The 22,376-nt window shown below is 43.0% G+C and overlaps 3 protein-coding genes across 6 annotated transcripts in view; 2 read left to right on the top strand and 1 right to left on the bottom strand.

Annotated features, from left to right (window-relative positions):
• The window catches only part of LOC127467571 (galactosylgalactosylxylosylprotein 3-beta-glucuronosyltransferase 1-like), a 32,136-nt gene extending 25,358 nt beyond the window's left edge, over positions 1-6,778 (top strand). For 3 of the 4 annotated variants that reach the window (XM_051779694.1, XM_051779693.1, XM_051779695.1), the window contains exon 6: positions 399-6,777. The gene's annotated coding sequence lies outside the window, so the exon portion shown is untranslated. Of the gene's footprint in view, positions 1-398 lie in introns of all 4 variants that reach the window. The other variant, XM_051779696.1, reaches the window with a different exon arrangement.
• Positions 1-22,376, bottom strand: part of ARHGAP31 (Rho GTPase activating protein 31) — a 198,848-nt gene that overhangs the window by 137,088 nt on the left and 39,384 nt on the right. The gene's annotated exons all lie outside the window — the stretch shown is intronic.
• Positions 7,463-21,913, top strand: LOC127467570 (beta-1,4-galactosyltransferase 3-like). The gene is made up of 6 exons (XM_051779692.1): positions 7,463-8,037; positions 14,768-15,003; positions 16,647-16,837; positions 17,404-17,526; positions 20,209-20,313; positions 21,260-21,913. Exons 1-6 carry the CDS (start codon positions 7,800-7,802, stop codon positions 21,399-21,401), a joined length of 1,035 nt encoding a protein of 344 aa, XP_051635652.1. The 5' UTR covers positions 7,463-7,799; the 3' UTR covers positions 21,402-21,913.

Raw genomic sequence — 22,376 nt, 5'->3', positions numbered from 1 at the left:
TGGTGCCTTGTGAAATTCAGAAACAGAGAAAGTTCATCTGCATTTCAGAGCTCCCAGACAGATTGAACAGGGATCCTCAGATCTCATCCTCCTGCTCTTTCTTTAAAAAAAATTATCAAAGAAGTTAAAATAATGATTTTTAAGGGCAGACAAAAAAAAATCCATCAAAAACTTTATCTAATCCGTAAATAAAATCTCCTGGCTAGGACTCTGTAGTGCAAATAGAACGAGCAGCTCTTCAGCCATATCCCAGCCCAAAGCTGTGCACAGTGTGGCTGAGGAACCTATTTGCTGATGCCTGCCAGGTGTTTGCCTCAGCCATGGGATAGCCCTGTTATACTGTGTGTTGTATTGACACCTCTATCTCCTTCTTACCTCATCTTGTGCTTTTTTGACAGAGGCAGCTGGCTGTGACCATTTCTGAAGTTTGTCAGCAACCACAGCAGCTGTGCACCCTGCCTGTTCTGCCCAGCGCTCTGCTCCACTGCTGGAGGATGATAAACACCCCCAAATGTCGCCATTCTGATCAGCTTCCACTGCCCAAAAAGGTGGTAATAAGCAGGGACAGAGATTATGTGATGCCCTGCGATCCTCCCTACCCAGGAGAGGAGTGCTTCCCTTCCCCCATGGGCCCTGTACTTCTAACCATTCGTTAAAATTTATGAGATATGATCTTCATTCTCAGCTGTGCCAGCATAGGGGCTGACATCTGGGATGGGTGCAGGTGCCTCCAAAGGTCTCTCCTGCCATATGTAAAACCTGAGGTTCTGTGGTTCAAGAGCAGGAGTTGTCACTAAAGCACAAATGTGGACCTGTTGGCCTGAGGCTGGTGTGCTCTCAAACCAGCTTTAAAGCAAAGCTAGCCTGAGAGACCCCCCCTCTGAGGGATGAATTCAGGTACTTACATGGATCTGCCTTCAGTGTTGGAGAGGAAGCTGTGATGAAGCACCTCATTTGGGGTTTGGGAGTTCAGAAGCGATCTGGTGCCTACCTGTCAACTGGGATCTTGAACTGTTCCTGCTTAAGGTTGTTTTGGAAAATGCCATCCCAGATCCCCAGGCACAGAGCCCTCTGGATAAAGTTCTTCTCCTGCTCGGGGAGACCTGGCAGGTACTGTACCTCAAAGGCCATGCCTCCGTGTCTTGCTGCAGGGACCAGAAAGCAAGGGCAAAGATGGATGGACTTGAACATGTTCAAGGCCTAGAAGCCTGCTGCAGCACCATGAGGGGCTCCAGTATTCTCAAATCTTGTACATGGACTTCCTCCCTAGACCTCCAGAGAGGAAGACAACTCTCTGAAGTGGAGGTGGGTGAGAAGTGCTCAGAGAAGAGGAACCTTCAACCTGCACTCATCTGCTGTGAGAACATCAAGGAATGGGGAGACATCACTGGAAAACCTATCTTGAGCACATACATGAAAATTGAAATAGCAAATGTGACAAGGTTTTCCAATTGAACTTTGAAAGGAGCATGTGGTGCTGTGAAGAGAGAGGAGTCAGTGTCATGTGGAAGGGTTTCCCTTTCCCTCAATAGAACAGGAAGACAGCCAGGTGGAAGGCAGCCCACAAAGCAGGAGGTGCAAATGAGGACCGAAGGAAGGATGCACTGGATTAAAAGCACAAGTGTTGGTACCATGTGTGTGCGTGGGGAGTGGTGTTGCTGTGACTTTTCCAGGAAGATTCCTTGAATGACCCAGAAACCCCTTTGAGCATATCTTGAAAACCTTCTTCACTCAGGCCATGAGAAACAAGGCTTTAGGCATTCAAAATACATCAAGGATTTCACAGCTGGGAGAAAGTTATAAGCAACTGAATCATCCCTCACCCAAGAATGAGTTCTGGGCTAGCAGAAAACTTATTTATTTGTTGATTTATTTATACTAGAATTCTTTTCCGCCTATTCCTTGTTTAGTTTTGATTTTTAGCTTAGATCACCTGACATATTCATGAAGAAAGAATATTACCCACTCGCCTCAAAACAGTAGAGCTTGGTGTTCACCGATGAATGTCATATGTTTTGTGCTCCCTGGGGTTTCTTTAAAATGGTGTCTTAAACTGGCAAAATAATCAGAAGCACAGCAAGAAGGGAAGTACAGTGAAGGAAATTATAGTTCCTTTATGCAAGAGACGTGGGTGGCATCAAGTTTCTGGCTCCCAAGCAATCACTGTGAGGTAAAAACATGAGCAAAGGAGTGCCTCACTCAGCAGACAGTCCCCATGGGATCTTGGGAAGCCTCCATGAAGGGGGCTCTTTGAAGAGTATCTGAGAGAGGGAGTTGATCCATATTCCCTCAGTGGAGAATGAGCCAGCATGCATCCTGCTAGGAGGGGGCTAAAGTACAGGAGGGGGCAAAGGGAATGAGATGCCTCCCTTCGGAGAGGGAGACAGGAGAAATCAAAGAATAGCCAAAAAATAGAGAAATGGGGACTGTGTTCAGTGAGGCTTAGGCCAGGGTCTGTCTGGATGAAGACACCCAGCAGTATGAGGCCACCCTCTCAGCTGTCTCAGTATGAAGAAATACTGAATGGGCTGAAAAAACAGTGTCTGGTCCCTAGGAAGGTCCTTACAGAGCAAGGGTCTGGCATACTGTCATTGGATAGCATGAAGGAAGCCCAGCATCCACAAAATGCTTTTCACCCCACATTTCTCAGAGCTTTCTGTCCTGTCCTCTTCAGAAGGTAACAGGGCTTGCACTCCAGTGGGCTTTGCCAACCCATCCTGCCACCAGGGCTCAAAGCTTCTACCCAGCATTAAACCAAGATTAGGTCCCCTTCTTTGTGATTTCAATGAACGAGCAAGAGTGAGGGAATAAAGGAGTTGATTTATGATCCTCCATTTTCTCCTCTGAGATGGGCAGGGTTTCTGCCCGTATGAACAGGAGGAGGAATGGTAATTAGTTCTCAGGCCTTTAATCTCACACAGGCACTACAATAGGCTTTTGACACTGACAGTGAGAGACTATACCAAGGATCTATTCTCTTTGCAACACATACCACCACACACATGTTTTTAGTGAGTTTTTGTTTCTACACCCCCAGAAGAAAGCAAAATTACTATTCCTGTATGTACTACACTGTCAGTTCAGTGTCGGTCAGATTCAGCTCTCAAGACCAGCCCTACCACACCAACTCCATGCTTGCCCCGGCCTGGCCCTGGGGAGCTGACTTTCTGTGAATCAAGAAGTTCTGTCTGTCACTAAATTGTGCAGAACCAAGACCTTGTATGGACAGCGTGAATGTATGCAGCTGATATTCCAGGCTAGCAGGCATTTAGACCTGTTCAGCACAAATGCTCTTCCCTGTAGAGCAGCCTAAGGACAGCAAGGACTGCTGCTGGCCAAGGTGTATCAGCTAAGGGTAGGTGAATAACAGGCACCACAAGCTAAGATGCCTGTTTGTTAGCAGAGATGGGTGGGAGAGCCCAGGAGAGAAGCAGCTGTCAAGAGTTACAGGCTTCAGGGCGAGTGAACGCAGTAAGGAGGGAAGCTGCAGATCAAGTCCGAAGTATTTAAACAAGAGAAGGCATCCCAGTGCCTGGTTTTTACTAGTGTATTAGTACCTGATATTCATGTTCTCTGAGATTCATCCAATTCACCAACCAATGTATATTACTAACCTTTCCTGTTGCAGAAAATACTAGTGATGAAAGAAAGAGAATGTCAAGAAAGCACTTTTTAAATGGTTATTTATTTATATTGAATGGTACTAGAGCATTATTAAATACAATGTGAATAGTATGATATTGCACTGTTGTCTTGTCTGCAGACTAAGTGCTTACTCCTTTTCCAGGAAAACACAGCAGACTCTGCAATGGAGAATGTATCCATTTTAGTTATTCTCATTTCAAGGTTCCTCATTTCAGTCTTCATCTGACCAAAATGTTACAAGAGAAAATCAAGCAAAAACATTTCAGGTCCCTGAGACTGATGCCTGCATTATGGAGATATAGAAGAAAGGAGACAGGAGAATATAACCTGAAATCTATAATCTTATGGCATCTCTAGCTGTCATTTTGGACGTGGTGACCATCCCTACTGAGATTGTTCTGCAAAGGTACTGACTATGACTCAGAAGTGAGTGAGTGGTGGTCAAAACATTGGGCAGGCTGTCGGTTCTCCATCACAAAGGAGAGGGGAAGACAAGCTCTCTCAGTGAAATGTCTATTTGACAGGAAACCACTGTTGGCTAATCCAGAATCCTGAAAGAAGCTAGCAGATCCAGGTCCTGTTTCTAATGCTCTCACTGATTTGCTCGGGCTTTGGGTCAAGGTACATGACATCAGTTATCTGGGTTTTTTAACACCAGCAGGGCACCCACCTCCCAGAAAAGTGGAAGAAGTTTTAAGACTTTTCTGAGGAAGCCTTGCTGAAAATTTAGCACAAGGCAAATTCATATTTGTGTAATAAAAAAAAATCACATTCACAAAGATGCTGCTTAAAGTACAATGTGAAGTTCACAAGCCAAGATCCTGCAAAAGGCTGAGAAAGAACTTCTGTGGCCAAAGAACCTGAAACATCTACTCCATTAGAAAACAGTCACTCCCAAAAAAGAGGGACAGCTTTGATTGGCTGTAGTGGCTGAAAGTTTCTGCAATGTTTATACAACAACTAATTCTACCTTCCTCTTCCTTTTATGGAAACCCTGGGGACTGGGAGGGCGGTGGATAAGGCACGTTGACCAACACCATAGGAGCATCTGCTCTGGTATTGCTCTGTTACACCAACTGCTCCTCCCCTCCTTGGGCCCTGCATTTTCAAGGCAAAGCTCCCCAAAGTCACTTTGCTGCAGGGATCTAATGCAGGCCCCATGAGACAGGGCATAGAAGAGAGGTGGAGAGAAAAAGAGCAAGCAAGAATGAATCTTATTAAATGGCAAAGTACTTCTCTCAGTCTCTCATCACTTTTGGGGCTGATTGGAGGTAAAACTGCACTCGGAGGGAGGGAAAGCCCCCTCCCCTGGGACAATTCAGAGGCTCTCGCACAAACTTAATTTCAAGCTCTGTTGAAGACGGTGTTTGTCTTTTTTTTTTTTTTATGCATTCAATTTAATTTCTCAGGCAGACATGTGAAAATGAGAAAGGCAGACTTTTGATTGTGAAGACAGCCCAGTGCCTGTTTCTCACAGATCCAGTCTCACATTGTTTCCCTCCATTGCTGCCCTCAGTAAATCACTATGCAGAGGTTGCTAAAATGGCCACCACCTCCCTTCCATGCTTCAGTGGAGACAGTTACATTATATTTTTTTTTTTGCGTTTAAGCAATATAATTCACTTTTAATTCAAAACACACCCTAGCTTTCCACAGCTCTGTTTAAAACAGGAGCATTGTGACCTTGGAGAGGCTCAGACCTGCTGGCACCATGAAGTTCTGATCTGTACTTTGCTCTCCAGACCTGACTTGTTTGTTCTCTTGTGAGAAAACAGGTCTTGGTGGATTTATGATCTACCCATTTTGGTGTTGATGATTGAAGGGGAAAGAGATGAACTGCGTTTGGTTTTGGAAGGTTCCCAAGGGAGACATTCCTGGACATTCAGCTCTCTCAGCCCACACTGAAACACGTGCTGTTTGGCTCCTCTGCAAACAGTTGATCTGGCAAGCTGTATGCTAATTTTCCAGCCTTGAGAGCATATATATGCACAGGTAAAAATACAGCTTGGGGTAGGCTTCTGCCTTTCCATCTGACCTGATTTTTCTGACCAAAAACTGGCACAGGGTGACAATTTTTAAAACTAAGCCCTGACTGCAAGGAAGTTAGCAGAGCCACTGGTGTGGGACAGTTCTAGTGGGTCCAGCTTCTCCCTTCTCCAAAAGAGATGGAGGCAGACATGCTTTGTCCAAGTTGCTCCTACGTTGTGATTTCCTACTGTGACCCAAGGAAGGATCACAAGCAAAATATAAAGCAGTACTATGCCCTAAAACAATTGCTGTCTGCAACTCTAGGTCATACCATGAAAATCTTAGTTCCTTTGTTTGTTTCATAGCTGACACAGAGATTAATTTTTTCCTGTCCATGGCATTGTACTCACTGCAGCTACCATGGAACAGCAAGCGTTGCTTTGTTTTATGGAGGGGAAGACAAGCAGGGTGGGTTTGCCGTGATCGTGGAGAGAATGGCACAGGGAGAATGTAAACAGTAGAGACTCACAGCAGTGCGCAAGAAAAGCAAGCTTTGCAGCAGCAGCATTGGGTGGGTTTCAGCAAAGAAAGACTTTGCCCAGGGAAAAGAAACGTTAAGTACATTTTTTATTTTAAAAACCGATTAAGTTTAAATTAAATGTGAAATGATGACAATTTGCATCCAGGCCTTAAGCAATCCACTTAAATTGAATAATGAGTTGTTGTGTGGAGGAGAATGACTGAGGTCGTTTCCTGTAGACGTATGCCCTATATCTTAGACCAAGTCTGAAGGAAGAGTACTCCCAGCTCCCCATAAAAGTACTGTCAACCTGTCCCCCCATCTTTTTCCTATGCCACCCTATTTGGAGGACAAACAGCAGCACATGCTTCACAGAATCACAGAAGGGATAAGGTTGGAAGGGATCGCTGGAGATTATCTGGTCCAAGCTCCCTGCTCAAGTAGAATCCCCTGGAGCACATTAGTCAGGATTGTGTCCAGGTGGCTTTGGAATATCTCCAGAGAAGGAGACTCACAGCCTATCTGGGCAGCCTGTCCTGGTGCTCAGTGCTGTGCCTGATCCGGGATCGCTCACAGGGGCTGGCTGCCTGGACAGTGGCTATACCTTGGAGCAGGATGCTGAGCTCAGGGTGCTGCCCCCTCTCACAGGCACAGATTTCCTTTTAACTCTCTCCCCAGTGCAAACCCAACCTCTGGCTCTTCTTTGGAGCCTTGTAGGAATTTAATATCTGTAAGATGTCTTTTCCTCTGCCACATTTAAGTGAAAACGGGCACACAAGATCAGGCAGATGACTGACAGCGCAACCTTGTAAGAAGCCCCATCTCTTTACAAAATCAGCCAGTGAAGAGAGGATGTGTAAAAGCCAAAATTCTTAGGGACAGCGAGGCCACGGCGGGAGGCCTCTCACAGTGGGGCTGTGATGCTGTAGTTCCTTCAGGCACAGGCAGAGGTGTACCCATTTCACAGAATCACAGAATCAATTAAGTTGGAAAAAACCTCTGAGATCATCAAGTCACATCAAGCACCACCATGCCAGGTAGATCATGGCACTAAGTGCCACAGCTGTTCTTTCCTTAAACACCTCCAGGGACAGTGACTCCATCACCTCCCTGGGCAGTCCATTCCGATGTCTAAATTTCCGTTCACCTCTCCCTGACCAAATTAAAGTGGGAAGAGCAGCCGGGTGTTGACCGAGGAGACGACACGCTGTGCCGCCCAGACGGCGGGCACTGTTTGGGGCCGGACTACACCTCCCAGGATGCCGCGCGGCAGCACGGCCCGCCCGGGCTCTGCATGCTGGGAGCTGTAGTCTGGCCGAGAGGCGGGCGGGGGTGGGCGGGCGCTGAGCCTGTGCCAGTACCGCAGAGAGCCCGTGCCGCTGCTCCGGGGCTCTGCTCGGGGTGGCCCTGGACACTCTGGACCCTCTACCAGCCCGCCTGGCACAGCTCGCGGCCGGAACGGGAGGTTTGGCTCTCGGCGTCCTGACGAAGCCGCGCTAGGAGAGCACGCTGCCGCCTCAGAAAGTTGGAGGAGGAGGAACAGGAGGAGGAGGAGGAGGAGAAGGAGAAGGTCTGCTCAGCGATGTAGCCCAAAGCGTGGGACGGCAGCTCGTGGAAGGCAGATCAGCTCCTCACCGGCCAGATCCCGGAGCATGGGCTAAAAGCTATGTCCCTCTCCCGTGTGGAAAATCATTGTTTTCTGCTGTTTGTGTGTGTCTTCCAAGCGATATTTATCCTCATCCTCTACCGAGGTGGACCTTCGAATGTGTTTCGCGGGTTTTCAGACTCGCCTCAGGCTGTGGATTACTCGAAGCCGCACGATGTGTACACAAACCTCAGCTTGTTCACCCGGGCTCCCCGTGAGGAGGCGATGCCGTACTGCTCCGCTCGGTCACCGGTCCTTGGTAGGTACAAACACGGCGTGTTCACGGCAACCTCGAATACTTCACAGGTGTGAGTCGTACCTGCTTCAAACTTTTCCACTTTGGAACCCGTGTGCTCACGTAATACTTACGCTGACAGAATTTTCTCCCGTTAACTAACTTGGGTTGTTTTGGTTATGCGAGGAGAAGTGTTTTACTGACCTATAAACTTTCCAGTATTAAGGGCTTGGCTACATAGATGTTGAGATTGTAGAGCAAGAGTGAAAACAGTGTGTGGTGATAATATCAAGTTAGTAATACTTTTTTTTTCTTGGCAGCCCTGAATAAAATGTGCCAACGATTCGGCAGCTGCATAATATTGACATCTGACTCACCATAATCTCTGTGTTCTTTGTCTCAAACTTATATCAAGCCTGTAGTTCAATATAAATTGATTAAGTTGAATTTAAATATCATTTGCATGAGGATATAGCTTGGCACCTTGGTCTTCATGGTGAACTTATTGGCCTGTGATTGTTACACATCCTTTAGACTTAGAAACTTCTCCATTATACTTAAAAGTCTGGTCACAGATTAGTTTGGATTTACACTAGAACCTCATTAGAGCTGATCCTAAAGGCAGCATTTATCCAGCTGTTGCGCTACTAAAACAGTTGAGAATTTTTAAGGAAATACAAAGTCAAACCTATACAGCAAGTGTAGTGATATTAAAGTGGTGATGCATGTCAGGAAATGGTGATTCTGCCAGCATGCACTTAGCAGCTGGTTTGGGGCCACCAATTTCTTAGACTACTGTGTAGCACATTACTCTTGCCTGGCTTTTCTGAACTGCGTGGGTTTTCTGCATATCTAAATGCTGTGTATAACTAGCCTTGGACCGCTGCTTAGTAGTTGCCCTGCTGTTCTAGGACAGCTGATCACCACAGATGGAACCCATTAAGAGCAAATGTCTGATCTTGGCTCACGTGGAAGTTTTGTGGGAAGCCAGTGCTCTTGTGTCAAGTTGCTTACTTGTGTTAGAGAACTCTGCTGGGACCCTTTGGATGGGCCTTTTTACACTGCCATCTTTGTAACGATGCCTGCTCTTTTGAGAAGTTTTCTTCCTTCCTCTGTTGTTTGTAGGTAAATGAAATACATGTAGTATGTATGATGAACATGTATGATAACTTTTGGGTACATGTTTCAGCATTTCCCTGGGAAACAGCTCTACTAAGTAAATCCTGAAATCCTGATAGCACAGAGCCTTTTTGCACAGGTGCCAGCTCTAATGGTCTTAGTGCACTCAGACCATCAGTTCTTCTGGGAAGCTACAATACCTTGTTTCAGACTGAATTGTTTTATTTGAAAAATCACAGCAGAAATGTGACTGCACCCTATTTGTCTCCACTAGTGATGAGAATCCGCTGTCATAGAGTCAAATGAGACAGCTTTGGTCTCAAAAAAAAAGAACACCAAACAAAACTAGATGCAATTCTGTGTGGCCTGTCTGCAAACCATCAGATAAGCAGGAGTAGTGACAAATACAGAGGAGGCAGATGCAGAGTAAAATTACACTAATCTGTGCTCCTAGAGCTATGAAGTCCTTTTAAGACTTCTTCTGCCCATCCCTGAGAGTGCTGGAAACAGGGGATTGGCCTGCATGTGGTACTGCAGAGCTAAAATGAAAACATAATGTTAGTCACAGACAGAAACAGTCAGTTGGCTGGGAGAAAAAAAGTAAGAGGCAAACGAGGCAGAGTAATTGTGGAGGCTTTGCTGCATGAAAAATTTTGAGTGGAGCATATGAACCATTGTTGTGGTGAAACACAAGGAATTTGGAGCACTGACACAGATTCAGCTTAAGAAAAACGAGCACTCTGCTTCAGCTTAACTTTTGCTCAGTTGATATTTCCTTTTAAATATAGGAAGTAAATTATTCCTTCTGGTATCTCTGTATGCCAGAGTCTTCTGGGTGTTTTGCTTTGTTTTTAACTGAGAAACTTGCTACTTTGCAAGGTAGTTTGCCCTTTGTTTTCTATGTAATGGGCACATATGAATAGATATATAAATACTTTATATACATCTTGAATGGTTGTTATCTCTCATGAGACAGATCTCTCTTGGAAGTGTTATATCAGAGAGGCCAATGCCTTTTAATATTTATTTCATAAACTCTGTTAAATGAGATTTTGAATCAATTTTCGAGGACTCCAGTCTCCAAGTCAGAGCTGGTAATAAGTCACTGTGCCCACTCCAAAGCGTGTTAAAGTAACTGGAAGGATGCCAAATGGCTTAAATGGTTTCTGCATCAGGGCTTTTATGAAGTGCAGCACTTTCTCCATTTATATATATATAGTAGATCATTTTGATAACTGTTTAAATGTAAATCAGCTTGCAGCTCATCTTTCTTTCTCCTGCCTCCTCAATCTACAGCATTTTGGTTCTTCCAGGGCTGTGAAATAAGAATTCAAGTATAGTTGCTAATCATCTCTGCCTTAGAGGAACTAGACTCTTGCTGACTAGTGGTCCTTTTTTAACATCTGGTTAAAGTCTAGACATTGGACCTTTTGTCATCACAACTTGAAAAGCATTGCACAAGGTATTGTGTCTTCATTAATATCATGAATAAATTACTCGAGTTCCCTCTAAGTTTAAAGTTTCTATACAAATAACTGGTTGCCTGTTTCCTCCTCCTCTGTTTTTGGAAAAAGTGAAGTGTTTGTATGCTAGAGTTGTACTTCTTTAAACATAATGAAGTAGCATTTAAATTCAAAATCTGACTTTCTCACATTGCATGCAAGATGTCGTGTTTTGGTCCGTCTTGTCCTCTTACCAGGAAGAAGTTTGATGCTTAGAAGAACTGGCTTTTTTTATTATTTTTATTTTGGTTTAAAGAGGTACCTTGCTTCATGCATGGGATGTGCTGAACAAGTTGGTTTGACCCTTGAGAACTTTAATAGTTGAAAGTTCTGTCTGTAACTCTGCTGTTTATAACTCGCTCCAGCTATGGAAGGATTTTTTTCCAAGCCCTTCTTACAGCAGTTACTGCCTTTCACTCCCATCTGTCATAACCTTTTCATGAGCGTGACCATCTGTTGTGGTAATAAGTAGCTCCTGCTATGTTTTCTAATGCTACCAGAGTTTCTTCTCTTGGATTTAAGGAAAAATAAAAAGGTGGTAATGCTGAGATTTATTTCCAGTTGCCACTGAGGCAGCCTTGTATTCTGTCATTAGAAACCTACGCTTAAATTAAAGCCATTGGTCTGCTTTTTTTTTTTTCTTCAAGCAGTGTTAGAATTACACAAATATGACTCTGTTAATGTCGTGTGTGTGGTGCTGCATTATCTCAGTGCAGCATTCATCCGTGCTACCTCTCGCGTTTCCTTGGCTTGTGTAAGTTCTGCTTGTTCTGGTTGAGCTTGGTAATTAGAGCTGCGAACTCTAAACATGTAGCAAGGAGTTTAGATGTCAAGTAGTTGCTTTCTTAAGGTGGGATGGATCTGATCAAAATCAAGAGATCCCCGATAGACAAATGTGTTGCCTAGAAAGTAAAGCAAACAGGGAGTGTGTTGTTACTGGCACAACAATGCAGACAGGGAATCGTGAGCTGTACACAGTGAATTTCATATTAATTAAACACCCTCTGTGTGATGGTACAGGCACAGAAAGAGCTTAGGAACCAGGCTATGGAGAAATTGCTTGGACAGTTCAGGGTCTTGGCTCTGTACCTTGCCTGAATTAAGATCCTGTGCTTTCTGGTACGTCTAAGATGGGTTTTTCCTCCTTTCTAAAAGCTGTGCTTTAGCAGTTTTATTTTCCCCTCTTTGGTCCAGCCTGAAACTGCTCTGTTCACATTTGGGATTTAATTGGATTAAGATGCATTAGTCTTTTGTTAGTTGGGCAGAAAGGATACATGAGAGCCAGAATTTAGCTTGTAGCCAAGGAGTGTAGGGCAGCCAGAGATTTTGGAAATATAAGTCACACTAATTTCTTTTCTCCTAAATGTATACTAGTTTCACTTTCTGAGTTGTTTGAGGTGTGGAGCCAGGCAGCATGGGAGAAATGACATCTTGAAAAAACTGGAAAATGCAGATACTACCCTCCTGAATGGTATGCTTGGGTGTGGAAGGAGAGAACAGGAGTGAAACTATTGCATGTTATCTTACTCATACCCTTTAACACTCAAATTTAGATTTATTTTTTTTTTAATTTAAGGATTATCGCTGCAGAATCTTACTCTGCAATTCAAAGAGTCCTAATTGTTTTATAGAAAGCAAAATCCTGCCTTTGTGGAAGGGATTAATTCCCTTTTTTCTACTTTCCTTGGAGCTGTGATTTATAGTTGAAATCCCTGAGTATAACATTTCTTTATCAAGCTCCAGTTGTCATAAAATCCATGATTAATGGTGCTTTAGTTAAAAGATCTGATAATCAAGGAGTCCACAGATCTAAAAGGCAATATAAACTACAAGTTAAAAACATTGTTGGGCCGAAACGTGGGGGTCTTAAAGGCAGAAAAGGAAACTGTATGCATAGAAGTAGGTGACAACGTCATAAAATCTTAACTGTAAATGTGACCTAGATTCACGGGCCCACAGCATGATTCTCTGAAGAACTACCCTTCTGTTTCAGGTACAAATATATGACAATGTACTCCAGTTTCCTGCTGAGGGTAATGCAGTCAAAATCAAATTCCCCTGCATTTTAGGTGCTTGGGGAAGGACTGAAAAGTGATACTTAAGAGTCAGCTGTTGCACGATCTTGCCAACAAGCAAAATTCAGGTTTTCTTTTTAAAAACAAATAGAAACCAACCAATAAAACCCACGAAGTGGGATTCACAGTTGCCAGACCTTTTTGACACCATGAGGAATGAGATCAGTGGCTGCTAAGAGTTGACCTTCAGGAAATGCCATTTGTATGTTCCTTTGCCCATCAGAAATGTGATGTATAACAACTTCCACATAGTAGCAAAACATTTCCCAGTTCTGAATGGACACCTTGAACCTTACGGTAAATTTAGTCCCTAAGCCTTGTTACTGCTCAAAAAAAACCACCAAACCCCAAAACAAACAAACAAAACCAAAATCAAACCCCAAACACACAAAACCAGTAGAGGATGTTGCTTCCTTCTGTGTCAGTTAAACAGGATGTGGGTGAGCACAGGCTTAATTTTTGTTTTTCAGTAGAATTGTAGCAGAGACTTGAATGAAGGATGACCTGGAAGAAGTAGTTTCTGGACCGGCTTAATTAGTCTTAAAATACACCTGTACCTCTTCCTGCTCAAATGAAAGCTGCTAAGCACCAGGCCTAAACATTTGCCCTCTCTGAGGCTTCATTATCAGAAGTTTTTAGAGAGAATAATTTACTTCAGTGGTTTGAGATGCAGTCTGACTTACAAGACATGGAATAAGTCAGCTGTAGCATTAAATATGAGCTTGGAAGGAAAAAAAAAATCTCGTTTAGAGCTATTTAAAAAAAAAAACAACAACAAACTTGCCTTACAGTCTTCTGGTGAAAAAAATATTTTGCCTTTGGTAGCATGGTCTGCAGAGAATTGTTGAATAGAAATGTCACTTGAAATTGTCAGCTTGTAATTATGATTTAGGTGAAAGTTTTTCCCTAGTTCTTTAAAGTATTAGATTTTAATGTTGCTCTGCATTTGTGCTTTATTTTCTTAGAAGTTGACAGCTGTAGGAAATCATTAAGACACACTGATTTGTATATAAATGTAACTCTTCTGCTACTTCTGGAAGCTTTTCTCAGTACCCAGGATGACAGGCGTTTAAATAATTGTAGAATTTGTTTATTTATATCATACAGTGAGATTTGTGTTAAAATGGTAATTGATTCTTTTTTTCACTTGTGACTTTTCAAGCTTTTTTCACCTAAAGAATGGAAGAATTCATGTAAAAATGCAAATTATTGTTTTTAATTAAGTAAAAACTGTTGAACATATTCAGTATGTTTTGTATTTAAAATTGAGGTGCTGAGTAGAGGAACAGCAAAATGTAGTTTCTTGTGCTACTTTGCACCTGTTCCTGAAAATGTAACACCTTTCTTCCTTCTCATTTCTGTCATCTGCTTCTCCCAACATTTTGAAGTACTGCCTACTTATCACAGTGTATAAAATGAAATAATATAGCAAATACAGCCCCTGTGGCATGTGATTATAACATCAAATTGAACTTGAAACATTTTTTAAGATAGAGCTAACATTTCCTAAAGTACTTGTATTCATCCAGGCTTTAAACTATTTCTCCCCTGACCTGCTGAATATCCATTTGGACGTCTTTGTCCTCAAATCTCTTCTGAAAGAGGCTTAGAGAAATTTTCTAGATGGGTAGCAAAAGCAGATGTGTCTGTTCATCTTGATTAATCTTCAACTCTATTCTTACAGTCAATACATTATTCAAGGATCTCATCCAAGCAACACGAGACTGTAGGAGGGAGCCGATACCAGGGAAGAGCAAGCCGTGCAGGAGCCCAGTGGGACCTGCTGGCTGTGCCAGGACTCGGGATGCCTGGCAGGGAGTGTGCCATCCTGGTACTGAGCCCGGCCCCCCTCGCTGTGGAGCCCTGGGGAGGTGACCAGCAGGCAGTGGTGAAATTCCTCCCGTAGGCACAGCTGTGTGGGCGTTGTTAACTGCTCTGTGGTAGGGCTGGTGTCCGAAGTAGTGAACATAGGTAGCTCATCTGGTAGGTCTGAATGAAGGTTGAGAAACATCACTGATCTTACTCTTTTTTGTTTCTCTTTTCTGCCTCTCCTTACAGTTGGTCCATTAGCCATCACCTTCAGGATGCTCCCTAGTGAAAGGATGATCATCAAAAAGAATCCTTTCGTTCAGTCTGGTGGCCACTACAGGCCACCTCACTGCTTCGCCCGCTACAAATCTGCCATCCTTGTGGCCTACAGGAACCAGGAGAAGTACCTCCACCATCTTCTCTACTACATTCATCCTTTCTTGCAGCGCCAGCAGCTCAGTTACACTATCTACTTGATTCAGCAGGTAAATCTAAATCAAATGTGCTGGTGGTGCAGCTGAGCTTCCCAGTTATGGGTTAGTTCTGAACTTGAAATACACCTGGGTCGGGGCAACCATCAGTATCAATACAGACTGGGGGTGAACAGACTGAGAGCAGCCCTGCCAAGAGGGACTTGGGGATGCTGTTGGATGAGAGAGTGGACATGACCCAGCAATGTGAACTTGCAGCCCTGAAAGCCAAATGTGTCCTGGCCTGCACCAAAAGCAGCGTGGCCAGCAGGTTGAGGGAGGTGATTCTGCCCCTCTATTCCACTCTGGTGAGACCTCACCTGGAGTACTGCATCCAGATCTGGGGTCCCAACACAGGAAGGAGCTGCTGGAGCAAGTCTAGAGGAGGGTCACCGGGGTGATTAGAGGGCTGGAGCACCTCTCCTGTGAGGAAAGGCTAAGAGAATTGAGATTGTTCAGCCTGGAAAAGAGACAGCCTAGGGGTGACCTGGTTGTGGTCTTCCAGTACCTAAAGGGAGCCTACAAAAAAGATTGAGAGGGACTTTTTACAAGAGCATATAGTGACAGGACAAGGAGGAATGGCTTTAAACTGAGAGAGAATACGTTTAGATTAGATAGGAGAAAAACATTCTTTACTGTGAGGATGGTGAGGCACTGGAACAGGCTGCCCAGAGAAGTTGTGGATGCCCCATCCTTGGAAGTGTTCAAGACCAGGTTGAATGGAGCTCTGAGCTACCTGGTCTAGTGAAAGGTGTCCCTGCCCATGGCAGGGAGTTTGGACCTAGGTCATCTTTAAGGTCCCTTCCAAGCCAGGCCATTGAATGATTCTATGAAATATGACTCTTCTAGTATTGAAATACTGTTTTATGCATGGGCTGAGAAGAGATCAGTTACATATTGTCCCACCTCCATGGCTGCTAATGATGGAAATATCGTAACACTTGTCAGGATCATCATTCCACTATTGATTGGTTCTGTTGGGGATTTTCTTCTAGAGAGATAAGTTGTCATTTAAGTGATACCTTTTATTTTCATCTGTTTGAGAGCTGAATGTACTTTGTCTGTAGCTTGTCAGTGTGGCTACTGAGCGAAATCTTAAGACTAAATGCTAAAGTGAAGTTGGATATTTTCAGTCTGTATCAAATACAAACATCTGGCTTGACCCTGCTGAGGGGCAGCCTATGCAGGGCAAACAGCTTTTTGTAACTGAGGTGCACTGGTGTTGCAAAAGATCGGTGGTGAGAGAGCAAGTTTTGGATTCATGAATTAAAACTGATAGTTTATTGGGAGGGAGAAGAAGCTTTTTTGTTTGACCGAGATCTTTTTTTCTCATTTTCTAAGCTTTAATAAACAATGGTCAGGGCAACCATGTTGATGTGCAGATGTATCCCTGAGGATTGGCTTATGGATCTCTTGAAAGTCAGCCTTCTTCAGGTGCCAACAGTGTATACAGCCCCTGACACAGCAAAGCTGACAATTGTTGAGAATGTTGTGAAGAGGGTGGGTGAAATCTTCAGAGTTGGGAACATGGATTTTGCAGCCAGTATCGATTCGTTACTGTGTAATTCAATTGAATAAGGCTTTTTTACTAACACAAATTTTTAATTGCATTACCATCTTTGTTGTTTTGGTGAAGAAATGCAGGTTTTCTTTTCCAGGTGGGGACTGGTTCATTTAACCGAGCAAAGTTACTTAATGTTGGTGTCCGGGAAGCCATGAAGGATGAAGACTGGGACTGCCTTGTGCTGCATGATATTGACCTAGTACCTGAGAATGACTATAACCTCTACATTTGTGATGAATACTATCCCAAGCATATGGCAAGTGCCATGGATAAGTTTCAGTATATGTAAGTGCCTCCATTTGCTTTCTGTTTATGCATTCTACTTGGTTCACTTTCTGCTTAGAAAGTAGGGATGGGAACAGTAAAAGATAGAACTTTTAAGAGGTTTTCTGTGTGTTAGTTTTGCAGTAGTGACTTCCCTAGAAAAGGATATTCTTGACCTGAGCATGCAACCTTGAACAATTCCTTTGCCTGTAGTTCCCTGTTACACTGTTAGCTCAGCTTGGTAAGTAACTGGCAGGTTTTAGTTTGACTTTCCTTCAAGAATGAAAGTATAAGGGTGGGAAATACTGGATCATATGGAAGATGATGTGATAGGATGCAGGTATTTTAAACTGACCCAAGATGTGAAATTTGAAACCAGCTTTACTTTGGTCTACTGTGGGGGAAGATGGCAGGGGACAATGTGGGGAATGATGGGAATTACACTGGGTTTACTGCTTTGGGTTTTAGCATTGTAATGACAGTGTCTGTAAAACATATGTGTGACTTGGATCACATTGTTAGATGTGTTAAATGTATTAGGCTTCAATATTGATGCTTTTTTTGTTGGTTTTTTTTTTCTCTTTTAGTCTACCTTACAAGACCTTTTTTGGAGGCGTATCTGCTCTGACTCCAGATCATTACATGAAGATGAATGGGTTTCCAAACACATACTGGGGTGATGGTGGTGAAAATGACGACATTGCTACAAGGTACTAATGCACAGGACAGGCTTAAAATAGCACCAAGCTGGCTAATGAAGTGTAGCATTACCCTAAGAAAGGAACCAAGACATTGTTCCTTAATGTGCTTGCAGTATCACTATAATCCAAAATGCTGTTGGCATTGGGAATGGTTAATATCAGAAGCTGCTCAGAAGCTATGAATCCAATCACTGTGTGCTGGGAAAACAAAGCTTTCTTGGCTCTGGAGAGCAGAATGTTACTTCACATCCTTGTGCCTTTAGTCCAAGGGGTTATAAACACTAGGAGTTGACAAGTGCCTCCTTTGACGTGGACAGCCCCAACAGAGGGAAGGAATCTGCAAGCTTGACAAATAAGAAGGTACTTACTAATTCTCAGACAGTTGGGAATTTAAGTTAAGTGCATTTAGGTTGCTCCAAGTATTACTTAATCACCAATACTGGGCATTAAGGAACGCCAGGAATTCTATCTTTTGTCTGCAGTGCTGGGTGATAGAGAAGCCTGTGTACTAGTGTGAGTCAGTGACAGCAAGAGTTGATGGTCTTTCTTGTACTTGGGTTGCCATGGCAGCAGCATGCTATAGGAGCGAGATGAGTTTAGTTCCAGGTACTCTGCCTCATGCGAATTCCTCAAGTACGGAATCATGGCTGCAGCTTCTTTATTCAGCTTTGCAGTTGCACTGAGCACCTTTATCATCCAGCACAGGCAGGCCCACGGGGAGTTTATAAAACTAAACTGACCACAGAAGGCTTTTTTTTTTTTTCTTGCACAGTGCAACAAGTTATGTGAGGTTTTTCAAAGCAGTTATTTGTCTGGAAATTGAAAGTCAGATTTTCTAACATAGAATTCTTCCTTTGCCTTTCAGATGAAACCAACTAAAAGGTTGTAAGTTTCTGCATTTATGAAAGGAATGGAATGCCAGGAAAATAGATCTTTACATCAAACTCTAAAGTACTGGGTCTATTCAGCTGTTCTTAGGACCACTTAGGCATCTAATGTGGTTTTCGGTATGAGGGATAAAGAATCATGCCGGCCGTGCATAGGAGTGCACTTCCTTGAAGAGACTCCTGGAAGACAAGTGGATTATGTAGCTCCCAAAATAGCCCTTTCTTGAAGGGAATTAGATCATATGTTTTCAGAGAAAACTTATATTAATGATTAGCAATGTTTTGGCCCAGAGATACATGTAGGCCGTGGACAGTGCCTGTTAATGATTTATTCACATTCTGAAGACTCAACCTGCCTAAGTTAGAAATGAGCTGCTGTTCTTAAATGACCACCTGGTATTTGGATTTTAGGAGGTGCTTAAGCACTTCTTACCGTGTAGCAACAAAATTAATGACTTTTTTGACATTGCAATGTCCAGTTTCAAAAAGTCCTGTGTAAAATTTTTTTTTCTGGGATGCTGCTTATTAAAGCAGAGCTAGTGGCAAAAAAACTGCTGGCTGCTACTTACATTTGGCAGACTGCAGAACTGTATTAGGTGTAGCAAACACCAGGATCTACCTTCTCTTAGAGGAAAACAGTATTCGAATTGGAACCACTTATGTGTTTACATTATCAACTACAAGAAAGTCTGTTGGGTTCTTCTTAACAGTAAATTAATGGAATAACTGCACCATATGACAGTTTAATTTTGCAATGCAAAAACTGTAACAGCAAATCTAGTTTAGTGTTCTTGCTTGTCTCTTTATGATTGAATGTGCCATAAGCTTATGTTCAGAAAACAACAAACATCATCTAAAACTCGATCTGAAATAATAGTATTATAACACTGTCAGTAAAGTGTTATAATACTCTGATGGCTCTAAACTAACAAATACTTTCAGTTCTGTGGCCTCTTTCAGCTTTATAACATTCCTGCTATATCAGATCTCGATAGAATGCAGTCAAATGCTCGAAACATGCCAGTTAGATAACCTCAACTGAGCAAACATTCATTCTTACATTCAGAGAAATCTTCTTTGTGTAAGGGCTGTCCTGTGATAACAGAGGTTTGGTAGCCATTGCACTATTAAAGGCACTTCTTATTGGCAAACTAACATAGGTGCCATCAGCAGTGGGTTGTGGGTTGCTCGAGAGTCACCCAAAATGCTGTTTTTAGGAGCTCTGTTCTAGAATTCTGAGCCTTCAGTTCACTCATGTCTTATCTAACTGTCCCACAGCTGAGCTCACATTTGCTCACATTTGTTTATCTGGTGACTGTATTTATCACTAATCTTTTATGAACCAGTATAATCAGGCCATCTGAATGAATGGCACTTCTCAAAGAACAGAGAGTCTTAATCTGGTTTTGAAACTTAGGACTGGCTTCCTTTCAGAAACTGCAAGTTTGAGGTCTTTTTTTTTTTTTTTTTTGTTTAGGACAAAAAGGACCTCTAGGCAGCAAAAGCTTTGCTCTGAGAAGGAAGTGGAATAATGATTTTGTCAAATTCATAGAAATTGCTCTTAAATGCTCTGTATGTTTTTGCTCATTCCCTGCTTGTCATAATCCTCTTGTACCCTGTGGAAGTGCACTGCAGCTGGGAGCTTTCTAGCCCAAGCTTGGCCTCCACCCTGCTAGAGAAGATCATGTGCTGCTTCTGCATTTTGTTTTTATTGCATTAACACTGAAAATCATCTCTGACTATAACTAAGTCTAGAAACAGCATCTTTATGCCTAAGCAAATATTTTTATATGTTGTTTTAAAGGATTCAGTTAGCAGGAATGAAAATAGTCCGGACACCACCTCACCTTGGACGCTACAAAGTGATGAACTACGAGGAAGACACAGAGATGCAAGAGCCTTGGAGAAGGTAACTGTTTGGGTTGGGGGCTACTCTTTGCCTTGTAGCAGGGGGAGTATTACTGTCATCTTCCCCAGAACAGGCAGTAAATATACCTCATGTCACTGCTGCTTCTTCTGCTTTAGGGAGGCTATTTAAAAGCAGCTCCCAGCCAGTTTCAACTGAATCACTCATCTCCTGTCTTTGCACGTGAAGGGTTTCTCCTCGTTTCCTACCTTTTTTTCCTGTTGTGAAGACACATTCTAGCTAGGAAGCTAACACGTGTCAGACTTAAGCACCAAATAATTCAGGGAGTAAAACTTTAGGAAAAAATACTGCCTGTCTTGTAAATAGAGAGAGTTCACTTTGAAGAGGCCCTTTGTTACAACTTCCCCATAATAAAAACTTGCTCTTCAATCTGTGTGGAGTTACAATGTGCCATTAAAATAGTGGAAAGCAGTATTCTCGCTTGAAGACATGTCAAAGGTGCTATGACAGACTTTATCTAACACTGTTTTATATAGAAGAGCTGGAGGAGGGTGTTGGGTCAAGTGTGGTGGAGGCTTCTCATACGGACAGTGCAGATTTCCCTTTATCATCTCAAAACTCAGGTTTCCATAACAACCCTGTCTAAAAACCTACCTACACCAGCCTATGTACACCATTGCTGCAAGCCTCTGTGTTGCACTCCCAGGTTTCTCTAAGCAGCTGCCAGCTTCCTGGGCTTTGGCAGACTGTAGCTGCCACCTCACTGGTCTCCCTGTTTGAATAGGGTCCAGTCCAAATTGTCTTCCTTGTTCAGAAAACTCAGTGTGAATTTATTGTAATCTGTTTATTCTGTATCATGTGGGAAGAGTTTTCTCAGGGCTTTTCTGCTACCCCCTTGAGCCCTCTAGAATCCTCTTTGTTTCTTCTGCAGCTTCAGCTGCAAATGTCGCCTTCGTTCTTCTAACTGCAGGTATTCCTCCTTCCTCAGGCCTACTTCTCAACACAACACCAGGAAAACATGGAAAGCTGATGGAATGAATTCATTACAATTCAAGCTCCTTTCCAGGACAAAGCATCCTCTTTATACCAAGATCACTGTGGACATTGGATATGTTCGCCCATTTTCTTAAGAGACTGAAAACAAAAGCAGAGGTTGGGTGCAGCCTGGGCATTCAGCTGCTACCTCCCATTGTCCTGTGCAGTCTGCACCACCTGAGACTAATCCTTTTGCCTTTCATGCATTTCACTTTTCTTCAAACTGTTTAAGATTTAGAAGGACAGGCTTCAGGAATAGGATATGACAGCTAATAAGCAGGCTGTGGCTTACTGTAAAAATTGTCCACGTCACTGTAAAACTAACTACTGAGCCAAGTCTCCTTGACAGTAAGCTGATCCAAGGTTTCTGGAACCTTTGTTCCATAACTGGATTGCTCTGTCCTGCTTTGTACTTAAGTGTTAATTAGGATGCAAGCCATTCTGTCAGAATGGCCTCTGAAGTGTTATATTTTGCGAAAGTGTTGAAGCCAGTCACAGTTCTGTAAATATCCTTCGTGAATTTGAGTAAAATAAATTGAGTTCTGTGTTAGGCTTAAGAGTTTTATAAAATATTAAGTAAGAGTGTAATAAAAGAGAAAGTTGCCCTGAAACCAAACAAACCGGAGCTTAAGTCCCTGCTTTTCTTTCTGGCCTGATTCATCAATGTTTAAATGTTTTTATTCTAGCTATGCTACAGCTATACTGTAAGTAATGCAGGCTGAATGGGACCTGAGGCTGTCACCTAGTGTAACTTCCTGCTCAGAGCAGGGAAATGAATCTAGTACTTCAGTTGTTGCTCAGATATGAATAATCATTCAAGGTTGAGCAGTCTTCAACATAAAATACTTCTAAAAATTAAATACTAGAGGAAAAACTAAGTAAAACATGTCAACAGTGGAGCTGTGACCCTGGCAGGAATGCATTTGTACTTACCTGAGACTGACACATTCTGCCCAAGCCCCTTGCCCTTGCTGTAAACTTTCTCTGTCTGCCCAGTCAGTCTGTAGCATTGCCTGCCAGGTCCAGTTATTTTGAGAGCAGGACACTGGGTATTTCTGCTTGTTACTTGA

Source organism: Manacus candei, unplaced genomic scaffold, assembly GCF_025592945.1.
Source record: "Manacus candei isolate 608988 ecotype Guabito, Panama unplaced genomic scaffold, ASM2559294v1 h1tg000014l, whole genome shotgun sequence".
In the NCBI taxonomy this organism is placed as follows: Eukaryota; Metazoa; Chordata; class Aves; order Passeriformes; family Pipridae; genus Manacus; species Manacus candei.
The sequence above is the reverse complement of the archived record's forward strand: the minus strand, read 5'-3'. Positions and strand labels throughout refer to the sequence as shown.

Excerpts from the sequence above, each read along its gene's own strand:
- LOC127467570 (XM_051779692.1), top strand. The coding sequence starts at position 7,800 with ATGTCCCTCTCCCGTGTGGAAAATCATTGTTTTCTGCTGTTTGTGTGT. Across the intron at positions 8,038-14,767 it reads CGCTCGGTCACCGGTCCTTG|TTGGTCCATTAGCCATCACC; the intron begins GTAGGTACAAAC and ends CTCTCCTTACAG. Across the intron at positions 20,314-21,259 it reads ATGCAAGAGCCTTGGAGAAG|GCCTACTTCTCAACACAACA; the intron begins GTAACTGTTTGG and ends CTCCTTCCTCAG.